The following is a 17,823-nucleotide window of genomic DNA, read 5'->3' on the forward strand; positions in this document are numbered from 1 at the left end:
ACGGTGACCTGCGAGAACCCTAAAAACAGTTTCAGTTCCTGCTCCCACATTGCCTTCAGGGACTTTTCACCGACCTCCACCACCAGGGTTCCTCCTTCCAGAGCAACCTTCTGGTTAATCACTCTCCAGTCTTCTGTCAAGACTTTTGGGTTATGGGCCCCTATTTTCCTGAACAGAGTCTTGGGAGAGACTTGAGGATCTTAGGTACCCATAGTGATATCTTTGCGGTCTTAAGAAGCTCCGCTGCCATCTTAACCAGGAGCTTCACATCTTCCCATGGGGATATCATGGGCACCTTGTCCTTGAGCACATTCCACTACGTGCACCGCCTCACAGACAAAAATGAGTGCACCACAATCTTGATAGACCCTCCTGAAGTTGGATCCTGATCCAGTGTCCCATCCCCCCCCCTCCCCCCCAATCTTTTCAGAGAGGGCCATCTGTACCAGTTCCTCCTGCTGTGAGGTGATGGCCCCCAATGGATAACCTTCCTGGATAACTGCCATCCTAAAAACGGAGACAGCAGTACTATAGGTCTGTTTCCCTATTTATTGCCTCAGTTTTTTTTGGACTCTCTTATCCGGAGAGGATGGAGTCTTTGATTCCGCCCTTGTCCGCTTACTACCTGTCTTTGACGTTGTGGGGGTCTGTGTGTCCTTTTCAACCTGAAACAGTTTCTTCCTGGTGGTCTTAGGTTCTAGTCCCTTTAATTCCCTCCACTTTTCTTTAGGAAGCCATTCTTTCCCTTCCTTTCTCCTCTGTTCCCTGAGTAACTTCCTCCTCTGGGCCCCAGACAAGCCTTTGATCTTAATCTGGTCTAGCTTCTCTGTTACAGGTCCCACTTCTGGCTCAGGTCTAGACCCTGATTCAGTAGTGGGAATGCCTTCCATCGGTTCTGTCCCCAAGGTTTGGTTATCTGAGGTCTCGATTTGCCCCTCAGTTTGTTTTTCTTTATTTTCTATAATTGTGCCATATTGGTACCATGAGATTTGGGGATCTAGAAGGTCCACACCTCGAATACCCCACACGGTGTAAGGCTAATTACTCAGGGAGGTCACCCGGTATCCCTGAGGCTCCGTTTGCGACACATCTTCCCATGTGCCATGCACCCCGTGGTACTGATCACATCACACCTTGGGTTGGGTCAGGGAATAGTGTAGGACTAAGAGTGGATAGGGAAGATGGGACGTTGTGGGACACTCTGTCTGATCCATCGGCTGAGGCCTTTCGGACAGTAGGTCCTCTACCTTTGGCATAGCCCTCAGCCTCCCGTGGATACGCAAGCCTCTCCACCTGCACGGACAGTGCTTCATCAAGGTGGTGTTGCCCGGAGAGGAATAGCTATATTACTAACCTCATATGCTAGAGGCTGAGGGTTCATATTTCCTTGGGTGCTTTGAAATTTTTTATTTTTAAATCGTTGCCAAAATAACTTCTGACATTATTTCTATTCAGTTAATTGTTTTAAATGTATTTTATAAAATTTATATTCCTATGTTGCATCATTTTAATTGTCATTTTGTCTTTCTCAGTTGGTCTCATTTTTAATTCCCATCATTCGTTTTTCAGTTGGAATCATTGTGCATGTGTAGTTAATTATTGAATTATTTTTATTTATCTGTCATTATACCTAAACATTTGAAAATGCTGATCTGTCAGTTAAAAAAACTATTTATATATGCAGCGGTGTAAAAAATGTAATTTCCGTTACAAGATGTACATTTTCTTGGCTGTTTAAAACTTAAATTCTTATTGCTTAATGGACAAAACAGTGAAGATGAAGATTAAAACGAAAGAAGTGATTATAAGTAAAGCAAAATGAGGAATATAAAATAATGAATACAATAAAATGGATGAAAATATAGGATGATGAAACGGAAGAAGGTAAATCGATATTAATACATGGCAATAATTAAAATCACATGCACAAAGATTGCAAGTGGAAAAGGAATGATAGGCATTAAAAAGACAGCAATTGAAAAACTTAATACAGTGATTAAAATGATTTGACAGAGGAATAGAAACTTTTAAAAAATTACATAGTCAATTGAATAAAAATAATGATCAAAGTCGCTTCAATAAAGCTTAAAAACATAAAATCTTAAAGCATCTGCCAGGATTCGAATCCACAACCTCTTGTATATAGTAATATAACAATTTTATGAGAAGGAAAATTGCTACTCACCATATTGCGGAGATGCTGAGTCGCACATAGACACAACAAGAAGACTCTCACAATTAAAGCTTTTGGCCATTAAGGCCTAAGCAAACGCGACTCACACACGTGACTGTAGTCTCGGGCAACTGAAATTCTGGTGGTTTCAATTGCAGTTTTGTGTGTGTGTGTGTGTGTGTGTGTGTGTGTGTGTGTGTGTGTGTGTGTGTGTGTGTGTAGTGTTTACAGTAGGCCTAATGACTGAAAGCTTTAATTGTGGGAGTCTTTTTGTTATGCGTATGTGCAACTCGGAATCTCCGCTATATGGTGAGAAGCAGCTTTTCTTCTCATACTGTTGTTACATTCCATCCTGGATTTTCCATTGTTTGCACTATAACAATTACTATACGCAAGCCCTTTATAAAATGTAATATATTTAAAGCTCTAGAGCATCTCGCAAAATTCCACAAATTTTTTTCGATTACCTACAAATAAGGGCCCAGCAGGGTGAATGGTTACCGGGCATATAGTACCTGGGGGGCTTAACCTAAATCGCCGTATAGATGGTTTCAAAAAAATCAGTGTCACTGCTGGCGAATCTCTCCTTGTAAGTTTGATTAATTTTCTGTGATAACATACATTACATGTACAAGCAACATTCTTATGCGAAGTGTTTATATTCCAATGGTACACATCTACACATATTTAGCTTATGTGATATATTGAATCACTGAGTTGCATTTTTGGGAACTACAGATAGATCAGAAGTGTAATTGGAAAACCCAAGCCGTCTACACATACATCCAACAGGGGCTCAACCTGGTTTATTAACAAGCAGTATATATCGGGTGTTTCAGAGTTACACTGACGAACTTCAAGGGGCTACAGATTTTGTTTTGAGAAACAATAAGGTTAAATACCCATATTCGGAAACGTCGTCCAACAACTCTACAGAGCCATGGTGATGTTACAGACTTCCAGGGATGATAGATAAGGATAAATGTATCAATTTGAGGTAAGGATCCCAGGTTCAGAAACAAAAAAGTCCAAAGTTATACTGAAAATCATCCCGATATCTCTGATAGTGGAACATATGTATCGGTACTGTTATTACTTAGATTGTAGGATAAGAAATTTTCAAAGCTGGTAGTGGGCAAAAAAAGAAAAAAAGTCCAGTAAACATGTGCTCTAAAATGTGTACCTGAGGAGGTATGGGCAGTTATTCATCTTCACTACTGTGAAACACATCTCGTCTATTGAACAGATGCCCATAGCTATTGAAGTATGCATATTGGAAGCCAATTTGTTCTGCTTTTGGTCCATACTACCACCACTGGAAGTTGCCTACCCTACAGTCTACCCTACAATCCAACCCACAATGATACCAGTACATGCATACTGTTGTCAGAGGTATCAGAACAATTTTTGCTAATAACTTTGTTCGTTTGTTTCCGGACCAGTGTCCCTTACCTGAAATGATATATTTATCCTTTCCATCATCCTTGAATGTTTGTATCATCACAGAATCACGCTGTACATACATACATACGTACGTATACGGGTGCCGGTGTGTGTAACTTTGACACTATAGCGATGTTTGATCACACACACACACACACACACACACACACACACACTGGAGCTTGTGGGCCCTCTCTAGGGCACCCTCACGGAATGAAGAGCCTAAATGACAACATGCACCAGTGGTATGTACAGCACATTTGACTGAATGTAGTGAGGGTGGCCTAGAAGCCACTTCACTTGGCTGTGTTGTGAGGTGACCCTGTAAGTTGCTAGAAAGACAAAGGGCGTTAGGTACCGCATCTGACATTTTTTTCCGTGCAGGTGGAAGTGACGACATAATCTTCTTTGTCCAAGTTCATTGACCAAGAGGTTGAACCCCAAATTTGTCGAGGGTGATTGTGTGAAAGAACTTTTGCACAGGTTACATTCTAGTCCTTTTACTGCCAATCTCTGGATTCAGAGCTTGTGGTTGCACAGATGGTACACTGAAGTTGCACCTGTAGCAAAAATATCACCAAGGTATGCAGCACAATTTGGAATAACTTGTAATAATTGCCCCATAAAATTCTGGAGTGTCAGCAACTGAGGATATTTCAAAAGGTAACTGATTATAAAAGTGGAGGCCATATGACATATTGAGCAATAGGTAAGCTTTTGATGCTGCATCCAAGAGAATTTGAACAACTGCCTGTGTGAAGTCAGTTTTACAGAATAAGGTGCTGTGACATAATTTTGCAAAGAATTCATCCAGGGTGGGGTAGGAGATAAGCTTCCACTTCAACTTGTGCATTTATTGTTACTTTAAAATCACCACAAAGACTTAAGATGCTGTTACACTCACTAATACTGCTACTGCCTAAAGTCCTGTTTGCATGCATCAGTGACGCACGAACTACCGGGGCCTCATCCAAATTTATTTGATGAAGTGGAAACTGTTACAGAACACATCCCAAACAATGGAAGCTATTTTTATGTATGAATTCCTTTCAGAGTATTAAGAGATCCGCTATTAACAGCCAGAGTTTGAAATAAAAACACCATAGACAAAACCTGTATATTGATTGGCGCACACTTAACTGACCTAATTACAATTACTGGGCCAGCCTGTGTGCAGGACTCTGGCCTAATCTTTTTAGAGGACACTCCTGATAAGAAGTGCCATCTAGGTATTGGTGCCGCAGCAGTCGACAGTAATGTTGTGTTGGGTACTTGGTTACATAGTGAACTCAGGTGGCACCACTGCGCATGACTACAGCTTTAGATGATATAAATCTTGAGAAATCAAATCCTTATGTATATTTCAGTCCCTATTGAATTGTTTAATCATTTTTGTGGAAACTTGACATACAGGAATAACAGTAGCAGAATATAGAATTTTGCTGAAAGAATGTGAACTGGCGTTAGTTGCAGAATATTTTGCAGAGACTTGTTCAAAAACTTTGTACAGGGTGTTTCAAAAATGACCGGTATATTTGAAACGGCAATAAAAACTAAACGAGCAGCGATAGAAATACACCGTTTGTTGCAATATGCTTGGGACAACAGTACATTTTCAGGCAGACAAACTTTCGAAATTACAGTAGTTACAATTTTCAACAACAGATGGCGCTGCGGTCTGGGAAACTCTATAGTACGATATTTTCCACATATCCACCATGCGTAGCAATAATATGGCGTAGTCTCTGAATGAAATTACCCAAAACCTTTGACAACGTGTCTGGCGGAATGGCTTCACATGCAGATGAGATGTACTGCTTCAGCTGTTCAATTGTTTCTGGATTCTGGCGGTACACCTGGTCTTTCAAGTGTCCCCACAGAAAGAAGTCACATGGGTTCATGTCTGGCGAATAGGGAAACCAATCCACGCCGCCTCCTGTATGTTTCGGATAGCCCAAAGCAATTACACGATCATCGAAATATTCATTCAGGAAATTAAAGACGTCGGCCGGGCGATGTGGCCGGGCACCATCTTGCATAAACCACGAGGTGTTCGCAATGTCGTCTAAGGCAGTTTGTACCGCCACAAATTCACGAAGAATGTCCAGATAGGGTGATGCAGTAATCGTTTCGGATCTGAAAAATGGGCCAATGATTCCTTTGGAAGACATGGCGGCCCAGACCAGTACTTTTTGAGGATGCAGGGACGATGGGACTGCAACATGGGGCTTTTTGGTTCCCCATATGCGCCAGTTCTGTTTATTGACGAAGCCGTCCAGGTAAAAATAAGCTTCGTCAGTAAACCAAATGCTGCCCACATGCATATCGCAGTCATCAATCCTGAGCACTATATCGTTAGCGAATGTCTCTCGTGCAGCAATGGTAGCGGCGCTGAGGGGTTGCCGCGTTTGAATTTTGTATGGATAGAGGTGTAAACTCTGGCGCATGAGACGTTACGTGGACGTTGGCGTCATTTGGACCGCAGCTGCAACACGGCGAACGGAAACCCGAGGCCGCTGTTGGATCACCTGCTGCACTAGCCGCGCGTTGCCCTCTGTGGTTGCCGTACGCGGTCGCCCTACCTTTCCAGCACGTTCATCCGTCACGTTCCCAGTCCGTTGAAATTTTTCAAACAGATCCTTTATTGTATCGCTTTTTGGTCCTTTGGTTACATTAAACCTCCGTTGAAAACTTCGTCTTGTTGCAACAACACTGTGTTCTAGGCGGTGGAATTCCAACACCAGAAAAATCCTCTGTTCTAAGGAATAAACCATGTTGTCTACAGCACACTTGCACGTTGTGAACAGCACACGCTCACAGCAGAAAGATGACGTACAGAATGGCGCACCCACAGACTGCGTTGTCTTCTATATCTTTCACATCACTTGCAGCGCCATCTGTTGTTGAAAATTGTAACTACTGTAATTTCGAAAGTTTGTCCGCCTGAAAATGTACTGTTGTCCCAAGCATATTGCAACAAACGGTGTATTTCTATCGCTGCTCGTTTAGTTTTTATTCCCGTTTCAAATATACCGGTCATTTTTGAAACACCCTGTATTTTGACAGCTGTTTCACAATACATATAATTGTTAATGTCTTTTGCAATTACTAATACTTCGTTTTCATCAAAAACTAGTACAAAACCTGAATACAACCCTTCAGACCAAAGCAAACCTATAAAGACTTCAAGAGCGTAGTATGTATACCAAAAGGAGTTAGATAGATGGGTACATACACATTCAGCCACCTGCCACAGCATACTTTGTGTTTTGTGGATGGTTTAGTGGACTGAATGAAGCATTTTCTGTCAGGCAACTCTTACACCATTGATGGGAATCCTTATAGAAACTCTTGAAATTAATGTAAGTTATAATTAATATTAGTGCTATAATGTTACACTGCCAGATAAAAATTGTGTAGCACCCAGAAAGGGAGGAGAAGCAAAATGAAGTACATGGGTTGAGTAGTAAGCGTCAAGTAGGTGGATTTAAGGGTGGAAAAGACAGAATTCGGAAATTGCTGAGGTAGCAGAAACTGTTGCACACTCGATTCAAAAATGTACTTGCAAATGAAGATGGGCAAAAGTTAGAAGAAATTCATGCGTCTACAAAAAGATCGATGCACGAAGCATACAACTACTATCACCTGCATACTTTAGCGCAAGATCGTGCCAAGAACTCTCAGTTAAAAAAAAAGAATGCACAAATGATGGCAGGGTGTATATGCTCTGGGACAACTGGGCAATCCGGGAGAAACCCGGGAATTTTTTCATCCGGGAGAAAACTGGGAAAAACACAGAATTTTTTGTTGTTTCAGTTTTCAGTTAAATTTTCGTAGTTTTGACTGGTAAGAGCTGGTACTCAAACAAAGAATTTTACCTTAGCCCGCTACTGCAATATAATGCTGCAACAATAAAACATAAACGAGGAAAAAAAATAAAACCTAAGTTGCAAAGGAAATGCGCCATTTACAGCAACAAAACACAGTGCAAACACAAGTGTTTGCCAACAGCAAAATGTGTCAAAGACTTTAGGACTAAGACTATGCAATATTTCATAGCAACAAACTGCTTCCAACGGGCGCAACGTCACAACGGCTTCATTAGTTCGTTACAGTAGCTGCCAGTGGGCTTATGCGCATAAGCAGTTGAGTTGCGTATGAGCAGTACCTTCTCCTGCTTTTGTCTACTTGAAGTGCTGCTGCTAGCTGTATCCAAAGTAACTAGACACGAACTGTATCAGCAGTAGCAACAACCAGCCAGATGCTACCCGGAAACATTTTTCTAGTGTGCCCAAGCTGCCAGAATCGCACATGCGCACAGCAGTCTGAGTTGTAGTGGGATGAGTGGTTGTCTCCACATGAACTGTGTTTATGTTTTGTGATTTTACTGTTTCCTCTTGGTTTACAGCTCTAAAGTCAAATGAAAACAAAATTGATTTCTTTGGCTGGGAGGTATAAAGTGAATTAAAATACATTCACATAATCATGGATGGCTAAAATATGGTATTAGTTTTAGCTTTCTGATTTTATTTTATTTCCAGGTTTTTGTCAATTTGGCATTAATTGCCTTGCAGAACACTGAAGTTATTTTTTTCGATTTGATAGAAAAAATTAGCTTTAATTAATATTTTCCACAGAGACAGTCAATTTATTTGAAACACTATTGGTTAGTGTCAAATGTTTGCAGAATCTGTGCCATAATAAAGAACTAGAATGAGATAATACACTACTGGTACTCAAAGAAAATTTGCATCCCAAAAACCACACCGAAAAGTTTAATATTAGCTTTGGGCCAATGTCTTTGTGAATCTGGACATAAATCTGTGCTCTTTGAAGTCGAATTATGCATTTTATTATGGTTTATGAAATTTCGATGCCCTTGGAGTATCCTCTGATGCCCTGTTTCATTTTCGACGTAATGTAAATTCTCTTAATGCTATATATGTACGAACATATGGGCTGCCTACATCGTCATAGCTGCGCAAGCACAGTAATGTCGTTTTCTGGCGCGCTCCGACAACTGCTGAAACAAATTCTAACAGGTTGCGGAAAAGTATTGCAATTGGTCGTTTGGAAAGCATCACTTTCAAAGTAATTTTATGCAATATGAGTTATGTTACGTGTGCGAATGTGCTTTGAATTTCTTAAATCACAGAGCGTTAGCTTTTCATTTAAAGCTTGACACTTTGAGGGCCAGCCACTTAGATGAATTTAGAGCCCAGAAGACCAGACGTTTACTTGATTACTTAAAACTGTACTAGGACATTTGTGTGATGCATTACAGTGTAACACATGGAAAAAAAGACAAATATTGCTTTTATTGTATCTACGCTAGGTACATAAATCTATACCATTAACGTTTCCTATTTGTGTGTTCGCTACTTAACAGTGCTGTTGCTATAGGCTGACTACATCACGTGTTCTATGCTCTGAATCACTACTTTTACATGCAAAATGTCTTCTGAAAGACGAAAATTGAATTTCAGAAACTGTTTCTCATTGTCGTGTTTACATGTTAAAGTCTGAAGCGGATTTGCTAGCCCACAACAGATGTAGTTTGATTTAGTCGGCACAGTTGCTATGCTATTTCTCTTCAGTTAGACGAGGTATAAAACAGCTTCAGTCTAATATTTATACTTATCTTCTGATACTTATACTTATATTCTGATCCTACATAAAATCCCTAAGGGGTTCAAAGTGTTTGTCTAGTCACTTGTTGACCAATTAAAGACAGCAAAAGGAAAGCCTAAGTTTTAAATTACATGTTTAAGAAATCGTTTACACAAGAGGCTCATACAAACATATCATTTGACCATCTCACAGACTCCCATATGGAGGACACAGAATAGGCATGCTTGCCAGATACAGCACCATTTCAGATACAGCCATTTATGCTGTGGTGTTGATGGCAGATTACGTATGGGACAGTAATTCCCTCATATGACCTACAGTGTGTGGAGGTCAGAAATGAACTCTTTAAATTTGCCAGTTGGTCTCGTGATGTTGTCTTAGAACTTGCTGCCTACATAGCACACACGGCTTCATTAGAGGCCACCTTGATTCCGCTGATTTTGCCTAGTCAGTGTTGTTTTGCAATATCATGCACTCAGCTCCCATACTGAGTGATCTAGACTTGACACTCCTGCATGCTTCAGTGGGAGAGAATGAGCTGATGAATAGGAAGTGATCACAGCACCACTGCTCTCAGACTCATCAGATTTGCAGAACTACAGTGGCAAGGAAGTAACATGGTATAGCATTAAGGCTACAATGGTTCCTTGATTTCTAGCGTATAGTACCCTCAACATTAGACTTTTACTCACTCCCTTTTTTTATCTCTGGATGACATAGAATTTTGCAGTGAGATCATTCCTCATTCTTGAATGGCATGTGTAGATGCGAAGGGGTTAAGAGATGTTCTTGGTGCACAGTACAACTATCTTCCCTTGTGAGCAGGAACCTCGATGACAAGTGTACCTGTTCTCAGGTTCCCGTGCAGTGCAGCAGTGGGCTACTGTCACATCCAAATGCCCCACAAATCTGGATATTCCTTGAGTTGACTAGCCTACCACATGGAGACCGAGAATGAGGCCACTATCAAGCTCTGTCAGGAGCTGATAACAGTGCCTCTCATTAGAAGGTGGTACAGTGATCTCTCAACATCGGACACTGTTCAGGCCCCTCATATGCCTAGCCAGGTCAAGTAACAACACTAATGCATTCTGTGGATGCAATTTTTTGTGATGACATTCTTGAATAAATGCTTCAGAGAGTTCTTTCCATGTCGATTTGTCAGACTGAAGATTTTGATTACTTCCTCTACCATCGTTGTCAACCGACATTTCATTAGGCCTTTCAGTACTTAAGTTGGACGAATTATGTTGTGGTGGCATCACAGAGTTGTGGAACTTCTATGTGCTACCAGAGAGTACATCAATATTTGTGAGTCAAGAACATTGACACCGATTTTTGATTTCGTTATATGGTGGATGATTCGCTTATCTCACTCTTGCCTTTCAGCATCAAGTGGCTGTTTCCATTCACCACTAATGGTGTAGCTGCTGTCCTGGTTAAAGTAGTTGTTACACATTCTAATTTGAACGTGCATGGAATAATATTTCCATTTCGTCAAACATAATTCTAGTTCTGTCTACGAGACTGTGTTCAGTAATAGCAGATTTGCTAAAATCATGATATTTAATGTTGGTGCTGTGTGCAGCATACTGAAATTCATATTGTCTAACCAGTGTAGCTGCTACCACATTCACAAGATTTTTACGAATTCCAGGAACAGCGAGTCCAAGGCTATCTTGTACTGGGTGGTCATAAAATGGATTGAATACTTCAGCCAGGACAGCATCTACACTCTTAATGGTGCATGGAAACAGGCGCTTGATACTGAAAACCAACAGAGAAATAAGTGAGTCATCCACCATCTAACAAAATCTGCGTTGCCACCATTGTTCTTCACTCACAGACATCGAGGTAATCTCTGGTAGCATATGGAAGTTTCATGATATCCTAGGCCACCAAGACCAAAATTCGCAAAGAAGACATTGCATTACAACATATCGTTAATCGCTAAAGGCTAGCAAAATAACCAACAAAGTTACTTACCTCACTGTGAACAACATATTGGAAACTCTCAAGTGTTTGTGGACATAAACAAATCTGAATCAATCCAGATGAAGTTATGGTCAGTTCCAATGTGGTTTCTTCATACAAAAGTCGCTAAGGAAGATACAACAAAGTTATTAGCATATCATGTCAACAATCACATCACTTTTTGTATAGCGGTAAATTCGTCTCCAGCGGTGGTTAATTTTTTAATGGAGCACTTCAAGGACCATGTGTTGAATTCGGCTCCTCTTCATACATCTTGCTGCGCTTGTTCATGATCTGGACACACGGAATCGAAGCTCCCTGCCTGCTCGTTGACCATATGAATAGTCTGCACCCTAATATCAAGTTAATTGCTGAGATGGAGAGAGGAGGAAAATTATCATGTATAGATGTACTATGTAAACAAAAATCAAATGGGCAACTAGGGCACTCTGTTTCTGGAAACCATCACATACTGACCCGTATCTCAGTTCACAAAGCTTTCATCGTCCAGCCCATAAGAAAGTAGTTTTAAATATGCCAATATAGATAGAGCTAAAATAGTCAGTGGCAAGGAACATCTGGATTCCAAGAGCAGATATCTAAGAATTGTTACCGAAAGAATGACTATAGCGATCAAGACATTATATTAGCCATCTTTAAGAAACAAAATGGAGAGCTATTCAATTATCAGAGATATATGTCAACAGCATTCCTCCCTGTCTTCAGAGCTACAACAAGTAAAATAGGCACATTCCTGGACAGACACGGTATTCAATCTGTTTTCCTACTATTCAAGAAAATTAGAGAGATGCTGCATGCAATAAAAGGCAGCTTTGACCTCGGTGTTCCTGGAAATTGTAAAGTACCTTGTTAATGTTGCATCAGTTACACTGATTAAACATTGCAAACAATTTTAGTATGTTGCACAGATCAACAACACATTAAATAATGGTAAAAATTGGTAACATTCAACTATGTTTCTGTTTTACACACATCTTAATGCCTTTCAAGAGACAAAGTAAAACTTACCTCATGGAGTTAAAACACTAGAAAGTACCAACAGTATTGTGACATTCTTAAAATGGAATAGAATAAAAATCTGTTGGGCTGTGGGTTCTCGCCTTACATTAAAATCATTGACTACTGTTTTGTAGCCATCACCTCTCGCATTGCACACCACACCACAGCAGACCATGCTACATCCTGCTGATCTGCTATGGGCGCCAAGTGTGTCAAATTGGTGCTTCTACAGAGGTCTGGGGGTTTGTTGTGAACTGACATGTTTGCATTATTAGCCAGTAATCAATAGTTGCACCACAATACCACAGACGTATCAGCTCATAAACACCCCTGGACCTCTACTGACTATCTCCGTGCCCACACAGGTCAACAGGATGCAGCCTTCTGCAGTCTGAAGTAGGACAGCTACTGACTGAAGTCAACAATTGGAATGTAAGGTGAGGACCCACAATCCAATTTGTTTTTATTGTATTTTATTTGATGAATTTCACATTTATATTGTTAGACATTTTAGTGTGATAACCTCATGAGATAATGAAGTGTGGCATGAATATTTTTATGAAATGACATGTCCCACTTCCAGGCTTCCGTGACAGTGAACACATCTATAAGACGGGATGCCGAATGAGCTTCTCCACCTGTTGTACGGGGCCCCTTGTTACTTGGCATTATGGTTTGAAACTGTTCAGAAGACAAGGAGAAAAAGAAAAAATGGTCGTGGCTAAAATGGACACTTTGACGTATGATGTTTGAACTTGCTTGTGTAGAGACTACTTGTCTTGTTATCAGTTTTTATAAAGATCTGACAACCTGCATTGTACACAAGATTGAATATTGGAGACAATGTTTTGTAAAAGAAAGTGTCAATATAGAAAATTTGTGGTTTGGTTGTTTATATCATTCAAGTAGCTTGTAAGGCCTTTCAGCACCCATCCACACACATGGAGACAAAGTCCTGTGAAGACTGCTGCAACATGGTTAGGTGGAATTGACTAGCGGAACCACCTTAGCAATCATTAAGAATTGCAACCGAGAGAAATTTACTAAATTAATCTGCTGAGATCAAAGATAGAATTACAGATTGCACACAGGAAGTGTAACATAGATACCATACCAGAATCCGTTGGCGTTGCATTTTATTGTAGTGGCCGAAGTGATGGACTCAGGTTACTAGTGCTAGAGAAAGAGAGAATAAGATGATTTTCTACAAATTTCATCAAAATAATTTGTGACAATAGGTCGTTGCCGAGGGTGAAAATAGGTCAGTGTAAGGACAACTGGTATCAACAACAAACAATAGAGAAAATAAACATGTGGTGTAATTTAATAACCTGAACTATAAGAAGAAAAGTTACTTCAAATACTATCTAAAAGATAAATTTTATAAAGTTAAGTAAAGAGATAAGTTAAAGATTGTACTGTGTTGTCCATAGCAACCCATATATGGAAAGAGAAGAATATTTCATAGTTTGACTGAGAAGATTTCTTTTCAGGACAGGGGCTACAACTGACGTACAGTCCACAATGCCATTACAGTAGTCAACAATTGACAAGAGGGCAGCTCACCTCCACACACCATCTGTGTGCAGTTCAACAGCATGCCACATTGGCTAAGCATATGCCGATAGCCAGTATCGCAACGCAACAAGATGTTTATATTTGTTAGAAGTGAATGGTTTGCAAAGAAGCAGGAAGAGACTAAAGGTGTATCTATTCCCCTGACACTGAAGGAGGCTATCGTATATCGTTTTGGCGACACCTAAACTTCATTAAGAATGCAATGTGCCTAAAGTTGAGTAGTCGTCTAACTGGAGAAAGGCCTATGATTTATTTTAAAGTTGTAGGTTGAATTTTTATGATTTTATTTAATGTTATTACTTACTTACTTGAGGCTCTTTATCCTTATTACCTATTTATTTAATGGTTGGTTAAAGATAAATAAGAGGTTTTGAATTAAACACCAAACAAAGTGAGTTCTCAGGAATCAGCTGTTAGATTAAGCAATTTAAAGACAATTGCTGGAGAAGGAGATCCTGATTCAGAAAAGTATTATCAAAAGTTGTTCTTCGATACCAAACAAAAAGAAGTATAGGTAGAAATTTAAATTTAGAGAAGCTTGGGCACTTAAGTGTATAGTGACCAGGAAGAGTAGAAAGGTAAAGGAGCAACATCTTCATTGGGGAAAAGGGTAGGATGCTTCGCATATTGGTGAGTGTTTGTGATCCAGTGCCCCCGATATAATGAGTGTATTGGAGAGTAAAGGATACATGGATCCTGGAAGTGATGGCCAACACCTTGGAAGGAATGACCTGAATTGTATTAGGGGAGGTCGATTTGTAAAGGGTCACTAACATCTTAAATTGAAAGACAGTTAAGAAGTATTTGCCCATATAAGTGTGTGTAGAAGCAAGTGATTGTCCCTATTCACGAAGTGTTCTCGAAACAGGTGCTGTATAAAGTTACTTACCCCCTAATTTCGAAAGAGGACAGCTGTATTTCTTGGCATGCATGTCTTCATAGATGTCTGGGATTTGCAATTCGCTGTTCTGGTTTGAATTTGTGTATCAGCATGTGGCTCCTTGGACGCATAAAATAAGGAATGTAACTAGCCTATGCCTAAGCATTTGTAGAGTAGTGAAGTGGCAGTGGCTACGTCTGTTGCATAAAAGAAACACAGTATACAATCCCTAAATAATACGTGACTCAGCAAAAGGAAGCTTGCGAAGTATCTCATATGTAAATCCTCTAGTTCGCACAGTGATGTTATGTAGAATGTAAATATTGTCTAAAGTGAAGTGGAAGTAATCCAGAAACCCTGTATGAGAGTAAAGGTTATGGGGATACGTTTCATAAGGGATTATGATACCTCCTGTGGAACTGTACAGGTGGTTGGCAAAACAAATGGTGGATGTAAAGTTGCAGATATGTTATGGGTGTGATGACTTCGAAAGATAGTCTCTTCACATAGTGAAGTACTATGCACATAAGCAGACCTAAAGGTAAAGTAGAAGGTGATTTTAATTCTTGAAAGGAAAGTTTATGTATGTGGCATGCCTAGAGAGAAGTGTTAACTGATATTGTTGATATTGTGACTTATATGCAACTATGCAATCAAAGACAGTCTGCCTATTAAGTACAGAAAGGGTGTTCTGTAAACCAGACTCCGAGTAATAAAGGCAGAAGGGAAGGTTGTGAAGATTGGGATTGAAAGAAAAGATCTAGGCTCTCATCTGATTTCTTAATTATGTAATAAAAGTTTGGTGGGTCCAAAGGGACATTAACTGTAAACAATGTCATGATGATTAAAATCACCATATTCCAAACTGTTGTAATTAGGTGATGAAGATAGTTTACATTACATCATTTGTCTGCTGGAAGGGATATGATAAAGTGTGACATGATATTTTTATTAAACAGCATGTCCCACTTCCAAGATGACGAAAGATATTTGTGCCATTCAGTCGTAAGTGTCAGGACATCCCACTGTGGGAAATATTTGTATAGTCTAGAGGTAACAAATTAGGAGTTACAGTGCCCTCAGTCCCAGGTTCGAACCCCATCACTACTTAAATTTTGAATGAAAATCATCAAGCAATAGGGGCTGAAGACTTCTGGTATAAGAAGTCACCCTCATTCTGCTAACGGCCTTGTCAAAGAGGGTGGATGAGCGGACAGATGTTCAGGGCACTATGTGCCCCGGGGATGAGAAACTGCTCCTAAAGGTGGAAGAATCAGCTATGATCAACAGTGTGAGGATGGAGAAGGCAATGGAATCCATTGCATTGAAGGCACATGATGTGTATCCACAGGGCACCTGGCCTGTAATTGGAAAAGTGTCAGGATGATCTCTCCATTGACAAAAGATTATGGACTAGGCCCCCATTCAGATACCCAGGAGAGGACTGTCAAGGAGGAGGTGGCTATGAGAAAAAGAGTGAATAACCAATGAAAGGATAACATTCTACAAGTTGGGGCATTGAATGCCATAAGTTTGAACTTGGAAGGGAGCTAGAAAATTTGAAAAGGGAAATGCTAAAGCTCAGTCCAGACATAGTGGGATTCAGTGAAATGAAATGGACTGAAGACAAGGATTTCTGGTCACATGAGTAAAGGGTAATATCAAAAGCAGCAGAAAATGGTTCAACAGGAGTAGGATGTGTTATGAATAGGAAGGAAGGGTAGAGTATGAGTTACTGTGAACAGTTCAGTGATAGGGTAGTTCATATCAGAATCAACAGAAAACCAGCACTGACAGTGATACTTCAGATACACAAGCTGATGATGCAGATAGAAGATGAAGAGGTAGAGAAAGTGTGTGAGGATATTGGAGGGGTAACTCAGAATGTAAAGGAAGAGGAAAATCTAATACTCACGGGGAACTAGAATGTGGTTGTAAGGGAAGGAGTAGAAGAAACTGTTGCTGGAGAATATGAGCTTGGTACTAGGAATCAAAGAGGAGAAAGAATAATTGAATTCTGCAACAGATTTCAGCTAGTAATAGGTATTAATGTATTCAATATTCACAAGAGGTGGTGGTATACTTGGAAAAGGCCGGGAGGTACGGGAAGATTCCAGTTAGATTACATCAAGATCAGGCACAGATGCCAAAATCGGATGTTGGATTGTAAGGCATACCCAGGAGAAGATATAGACTAGTATCACAATTTAATAATTATGAAGAGTAGGGTGAAGTTTAAGAGACTAGACAGGAAGAATGAATGCACAAACAAGTGGGACACGGAACTACTAAGGAATGAGACTGTAGATGAGGAATAGCTCAGTAGGCAGTTCAGTTGGAGAGGAATGAACATTTCTAGAAAGGGCAATCACAGAAGTTGGAAAGAAAATCGTAAGTGAAAAGAAGTCAACTGCAAAGAAACCATGGGTAACGGAAGAAATACTTCAGTTAATCGAAAGACAAAATGGCTGCATGAAAAATGTGGAGAAATCAAAAAAGTAATGATTCTCAGGAAGACTTACTCACATGTAGAAAAGTAAAATAAACTTCAGTGACATTAAAGGCAAAGGTGGTAACATTAAGAATGCAATGTGAATTCCTCTGTTAAAAGCAGAGGAGAGAGCAGATAGATGGAAAGAGTACATTTAAGGCCTATATGAGGGATCTAAGAAGAAACAGGAGTCGTTATGGAACAGCTAGGTGATCCAATATTAGAATCAGAATTTAAAAGAGCTTTGGAAGACTTAAAATTGAATAAGGCAGTAGGGACAGATAACATTCCATCGGCATTTCTAAAATCACTGCGGGGAGTGGCAACAAAATCACCATTCACATTGGTGTGTAGAATGTAGTGTGTGGTGATTATCACCCGAGTTTCAGAAAAAAATAATCCACACAATTCCGAAGATTGCAAGAGCCGACAAGTGTGAGAATTATGGCACAGTCAGTATAACACCTCATGCATCCAATTTGCTGACAAGAATGGTATAAAGCAGAAGGGAAAAGAAAATTGAGGGTGTGTTACGTGATAAGCAGTTGGCTTTAGGAAATATAAAGGCACTAGGGAGGCAAGTCTGACAATGTGGGTGATAATGGAAGCAAGATTTAAGAAAAATAAAGACAT

The 17,823-nt window shown here is 40.0% G+C and overlaps 1 protein-coding gene across 4 annotated transcripts in view; it reads left to right on the forward strand.

The window, feature by feature from the left end:
- Nucleotides 1–17,823, forward strand: part of LOC126474928 (negative elongation factor A) — a 152,462-nt gene that overhangs the window by 48,906 nt on the left and 85,733 nt on the right. Inside the window, exon 2 of one of the 4 annotated variants that reach the window (XM_050102444.1) lies at nt 10,905–11,036. The exons of the other annotated variants lie outside the window; for them this stretch is intronic. Coding sequence (XP_049958401.1) covers nt 10,988–11,036 — 49 coding nt within the window. The 5' untranslated portion in view covers nt 10,905–10,987. The remainder of the gene's footprint in view (nt 1–10,904; nt 11,037–17,823) is intronic. 4 annotated transcript variants of the gene reach the window in all.

This window comes from Schistocerca serialis, chromosome 4 (assembly GCF_023864345.2).
Source record: "Schistocerca serialis cubense isolate TAMUIC-IGC-003099 chromosome 4, iqSchSeri2.2, whole genome shotgun sequence".
In the NCBI taxonomy this organism is placed as follows: domain Eukaryota; kingdom Metazoa; phylum Arthropoda; class Insecta; order Orthoptera; family Acrididae; genus Schistocerca; species Schistocerca serialis.